The sequence below is a fragment of the Acanthisitta chloris genome, unplaced genomic scaffold, assembly GCF_000695815.1.
Source record: "Acanthisitta chloris isolate BGI_N310 unplaced genomic scaffold, ASM69581v1 scaffold29214, whole genome shotgun sequence".
NCBI classification, from domain to species: domain Eukaryota; kingdom Metazoa; phylum Chordata; class Aves; order Passeriformes; family Acanthisittidae; genus Acanthisitta; species Acanthisitta chloris.
In genome coordinates this window covers 1-5,162 of record NW_008671424.1, presented here as the reverse complement: position 1 = coordinate 5,162, position 5,162 = coordinate 1, and the positions used below count along the sequence as shown (strand labels likewise).

Here is a 5,162-nt window from a genome sequence, read left to right as displayed (position 1 = left end):
CCCCCCCGCCGGCCGGATCATCGCCCCTGCGGGCAGCCAGGGCTCAGGTAAGGCCGGCAGGCAGCTGGCTGCAGGCAGGTTCCTGCCTGCTGGGGCTGTGGTAGGGTTGATCCAGCTGGGGCTGCCTTGTCTCACTCCACAGGCATCCAGATGCCACAGGTGACAGCAGGTGGGCTGGTCCCAGCCGGGAGCAGTGGTGAGCAGGAGGGACCTCCCAGCCCGGCAGCTCTCCCCGGGGGTCCAGCAACACGAGGCAGCTCCCAGGCAGGGGCAGGGATTGGGATCTCTTCTCCAGGCCCCACCAGCCACCCAACCAGCACCCCTCCAGCTCTCAGCACCACTCGGCACAAGCAGCTTCCATCCTTCACGCCAACAGGGCGTGACCCTGATGGTCCCTCTCCCAGGCCCTTTCTGCACCCCATGGGCTCTCTGCTTCCCCAGACCCTCTCAGCAGGCCCCGGGGCCACCACAGCAGAGAGGGCTGCAGGTGGATCCCCTCCAGCCAAACCCAGCACGGCTGTGCCCTTGTCTCTCATGGGCACCAGTGGACCAAAGCCAGACAGGGCCCCTCAAGCTGCTGCTGCACAGCCTTCCATCACTGCACCACCATCCTCCCTTGTTAGCAACACTCCAATTAGTGAAGCAGGGATGGGAGAAGCACCACTGGCCAGTGGCAATGCCACCACAATGCTGTTGGACACTGGAGCCTCCTCACCTGTACTTGATGCATCTCCCGGCCACAGCCAGCCTGGTCCCACAACAGGCTCAGCAACCCCAGGAACTGGTGTCACACCCAGACCTGCAGCAGCCCCACAGGTCCAGACTGGGCTCCAACATGAGGAAGCTCTGGGGACAAAGACGTGGTCCCCCAGCGCTGCACCAGGCACAGCTGTACCAGGTACAGCTGTACCAGGTACCCAGGGGGTACCCAGAGCAGCCAGCATCCCTATAGCATCGCAAGCAGGTGCCCCTCCTCTCCTGGAAGGCAGTGACAATGTAGGGATGGCTCTGGCGGTGTCCCCATCCAGCATCCCCCAAGAGATAGCAGCAGCCATGTCCTCACTGTCTCTGGCCACCCCACTGCCAGCAATGGGGGCTTCAGGTGACCCCCATCCTGATGGAAGCACCGCAGAGCGAGCAATGGGGATGGGGCTCCTGGAGGTGGGCACATTGGAGAACCCCAGTGCCAGTGCAGTGGGGTCAGCAAGCACCGCAGAGCGAGCGATGGGGATGGGGCTCCTGGAGTTGAGCACAGAGGAGAACCCCAGTGCCAGTGCAGTGGGGTCAGCTCCCAGCCATGCGACTGTCACCACCAGACCATCATCAGAGGCGCCTGCCCAAGGGAATGATGCTTCTGAAACAAGGCCCCCAGTGGATCTGACTCTTCTGGCTCCCAGGAGTGGTCGCTCAGCCCCACTGGCCATGGCTAACCCCAGCCCAGCACCAGCCACAGCCAGATCCCCCCCCAGCATGACCACACACAAGACACTCCAGCCCATGACACCACCAGCCCCCGAAGATACAGCTGCAGAGGGAGACCAGGGCACGTCCCAGCTGGCAGGAGATGGCAGCACCACGCAGGCAGCTCTGGGCTCAACCCTGGTTGAGGACGCAAGGGTGGGTGCCACAAGTACCCATCACATCAGTGACACCACGCTGGGGACAGCCCCACTGGAGTTGTCCATGGTGCCAACATCACCCCCTGCCACAGCCAGCATCACGACTTGGCCAAGTACAGCTGCATTGTTCCACAGCTACCGCACTGCTGAGCCCACCACAGACACAGGCATGGACTTGGACATGGACACAGCTTCTCGCACGACAAGGAATGGGGCCCTGAGGATGCCCCTGGGGTTACCCACTCCTATAGCTGGGGTGTCTGAGCCAGCTACCAGTGATGCTGTCTGGTCAGCACACTCTGCCCCCGGCAATAAAAGCCCTACTGCAGTGACTATTGTGGGCTCAGCGTCACCTACAGCTCCAGAGCTGGTTACAGCACCTTCCCCTGGCCTCGGTCACAGCACTGCTGAGCCAAATGTCAGTGTGTCCCCTGCAGTCCCTGGGAAAACCCGTCCGATGGTGGTGGCACCCTCTGACACCCCCAGCATCATTACCGGTCCAGCAGCCAGAGCAGGTGATGCCAGTACGGACAAAGTCACAGCACCCCCCTCTGCTGTCCCCAGCAGTACCTCTGCTCCACACAGCCCCCAAGTCACCTCGTGGCCATCTCCTAAGGCAACTGATAGCACCCACAGCCCAGCCTCAAGGACTCTCAACTCCATCACTGAAGACAAGCCCATGGCCAGGGTCACCTCGCTGGCTGTTGGACATACACAGGCATGGGAGACTACAGCAGTGTCCTGGTCAGGTGCTAAAGGTACCACTGCTTGGATGAACACCACCCCCTCTGAGAGTGGTGCTGAGGGTACAGCACCCTCAGCCAGCAACAGCAGCACCCATGTCCCTGACTCCAACACTGCTGGCACAAGCCTGGCCACCACAGCAGCCACCAGCATATTCCCCAGCAACACCACCCCACCAGCCACCTCAGTGGGCTGGGCGACCTTCATGGTGGCCAGGGCCACCACAGCTGTGCCATCTGCCACAGCAAGGGCTCCCAGCACCAGCACTGCCCCATCCCTCACTGTAACACACAGCGAGACAAGCAGAGGTGGGCAACCTGCCCTGTCCCCAGCAGCACATACCCCCTCAGGGGAGACAACTGCTGGGTCCTGGGGCATCCCTGGTCCCAGCCCAGCTACTGCAGCGCCCAGTTCACCCTTCCCCAGCCTGTACAGCCCAGCGGAGAAGGCAACAACAGCCTCCTTATCAGTGCTTGATGTTGGTGCAACTGAGGAGGCAGGAACTGGACAGGTTCCCATTGAGTCAGCAACAGACACCACTTCTACATCTGTCAGCTACCACGATGTGGGACAAACAGCAAACACATTGCCCCCTGCCTTCTGGACATCTCCAGGGGCAGCTGCCTGGGGAGAGAAAACAGCCATCACTGCAGGCAGCACCAGAGCCATCACTCCAGGGAACACCAGAGCCATCACTGCAGGGAACACCACAGCCACCACTGCAGGGAACACCAGAGCCATCACTGCAGGCAGCACCACAGACTTCACCCCAGCTACCACTGCAGGGAACTCCTCAACCATCACTTCAGGCAGCACTGCAGCTATCACTGCAGGGACCACCACAGCCACCACTGCAGGCAGCACTATGGCTATGGCATCCACAGTCCCAGTGAGCCCAGCCAAGGAAGTGGAAGGGCTTCTAGCCCCAGGCAACACAGCATCAATGAGACCACCAGCCACCACCAGCCCTGCCACTACCCTGTCTCCTGCCTTTGGGACACAGAGGGGATCGGCCACAGCAGCGAGCACATCTGTCCACGCCACCAGTGACCACAGAAGTCCTGCCCCTGACCCACAACCCACTCGTGAGCTTATCAGTAAGTAGATTTTCTTCTTCCCAAAGCCAAGAGCAGGAAGGGGTTGTCAGATGATCAAGCATTGTGATCAATGAGGATATGGCCTGAGCCAGGGTGCCTCATCTGCTTTGCATATTGGGCTGCCAGATTCCTAGGGAAAGGCAAAATAGCACATCTAAGAGCACCCAAAACTGGGTTGAAAACCAGGTTACAATCCATCAGATTACAAACACAGCATCCCATCAGCAAGCAGGCAAGTTTGTCCTGCTTGCAGGATGGCTAGAGCAGACATTTACGGTTTTACACTATTTTTATTTATCTTCTGCCCATGTCAGTGCCAGCAGTCTCGCTCTACCCTTTTGGCATGGAAGGAGGGGACCAAGAGTTCATCCAGAGGACAGTGGATTTTAACTCCCCCCTGTTCAAGCCAGAGATTGGATTCCCCTTTGGGAAGTCACTGCGAGATGCTCTCTACGTGAGTTGCCGCCTTGCTGAGAACATAAAAGGACGTGCAGCCTCTGATACAAAAAAACCCTACAGAAATGGAGCAGAAACCAAATTTCTTCTGAATATTTGTTATTCAATTTAAAATGGCTGGTTTCTGCTCACCCACAGAGGCTAAAAGCCACGCCAGGAGCTGCCTGGGATGTTGGCAAGTAACACTTATTTGATTAGTTTACAGATAATGGACAGATAATTTTCCCACCCACGGACAACTATGTCCCATCCAACCCTAACCCTCCTCCCCGGGGCTTCAGCGGCCGGGAGAGCTTGCCGATGGTGGCTGCCTTTTGGGATGATGCAGATTTCTCCCAGGGTGTTGGCACAACCTGGTACAAGGTGAGGGAGACTGACGTTGTTCTCCTGGGAGAGCCCAGCTCCCAGCTCACTCCTTTAACCCTCTCTCTTGCCAACTGGCAGGAGTACTCCACCCTCAGCTCTACCCGAGACCCCGTTGTGCAGGATGTGGAAGCAAAGATTGAAAAATACCTGAAAATCCCCTACACAGCAAAATGGACCTTGAAGGTGACGTGGGAGAAGGCTCCAGCATACCCATCCCAGAGAGATGACACTCAGGTGAGGTGTGGGGCACCCAGGTGATGGAGGGGACTGTCACCAGCGATGGCAGGGGCAGGGCTGGGCTGTTGCATCTTGATACATCTATTTTGAATCTCACTGCCTCAGTGTGTGCTGTGGGGAGAGCAGGGGAGGCTTTGGGGGTGCTAAAGGGGTGCTTGGGTTTCTCCAGACAAACACCTACCAGGCAGTGCTCACCACTGATGGGAACCGCTCCTTCGCCCTGCTGCTCTACCAGGACGGTGGGATGCAGTGGGACTACACTAAGCTGGCTGCAGGCAACGTGCTGATCGGCTTCTCCAGGTACTGCACAGAGGGGTTTGGGACAGCAGGGATTTCTCCCAGCACTGTGATGGGACCATCAAAGGTGTTATCCCCAGGAGAGCCCAGCTCCCACTCCTGGAGCAGCCCTATCCCATTTAAACCCTCACCCCTGCAAACCGCGGCAGTTCCTTCCCCAGCTGCTCTGTGGGGAGCAGAGGAGGGTTGTGTTGGGAGGGTGAGCCCAAACCTCCTCTCTCCGCACAGCGGCAATGGCTACGCCCGAAACAACGAGCTGACTCTAAAGCCACCAGGTGTCAAGTACCGACCGGACCAGCACAGCAGCGCCGGCTCCGGTACAGCGCCAGGGGACCCTTGGGGCGGG

At 58.9% G+C, this 5,162-nt stretch overlaps 1 protein-coding gene across 1 annotated transcript in view; it reads left to right on the top strand.

The window, feature by feature from the left end:
• The window catches only part of LOC103801676 (mucin-4-like), a gene marked incomplete at its 3' end in the record, with an annotated part of 5,805 nt that extends 672 nt beyond the window's left edge, over positions 1 to 5,133 (top strand). Inside the window, exons 2-6 of the mRNA XM_009074099.1 lie at positions 143 to 379; positions 3,775 to 3,914; positions 4,361 to 4,516; positions 4,689 to 4,819; positions 5,045 to 5,133. Of these exons, the coding sequence (XP_009072347.1) occupies positions 143 to 379; positions 3,775 to 3,914; positions 4,361 to 4,516; positions 4,689 to 4,819; positions 5,045 to 5,133 (753 nt within the window). The remainder of the gene's footprint in view (positions 1 to 142; positions 380 to 3,774; positions 3,915 to 4,360; positions 4,517 to 4,688; positions 4,820 to 5,044) is intronic.
• Positions 5,134 to 5,162: the final 29 nt, after the last annotated feature.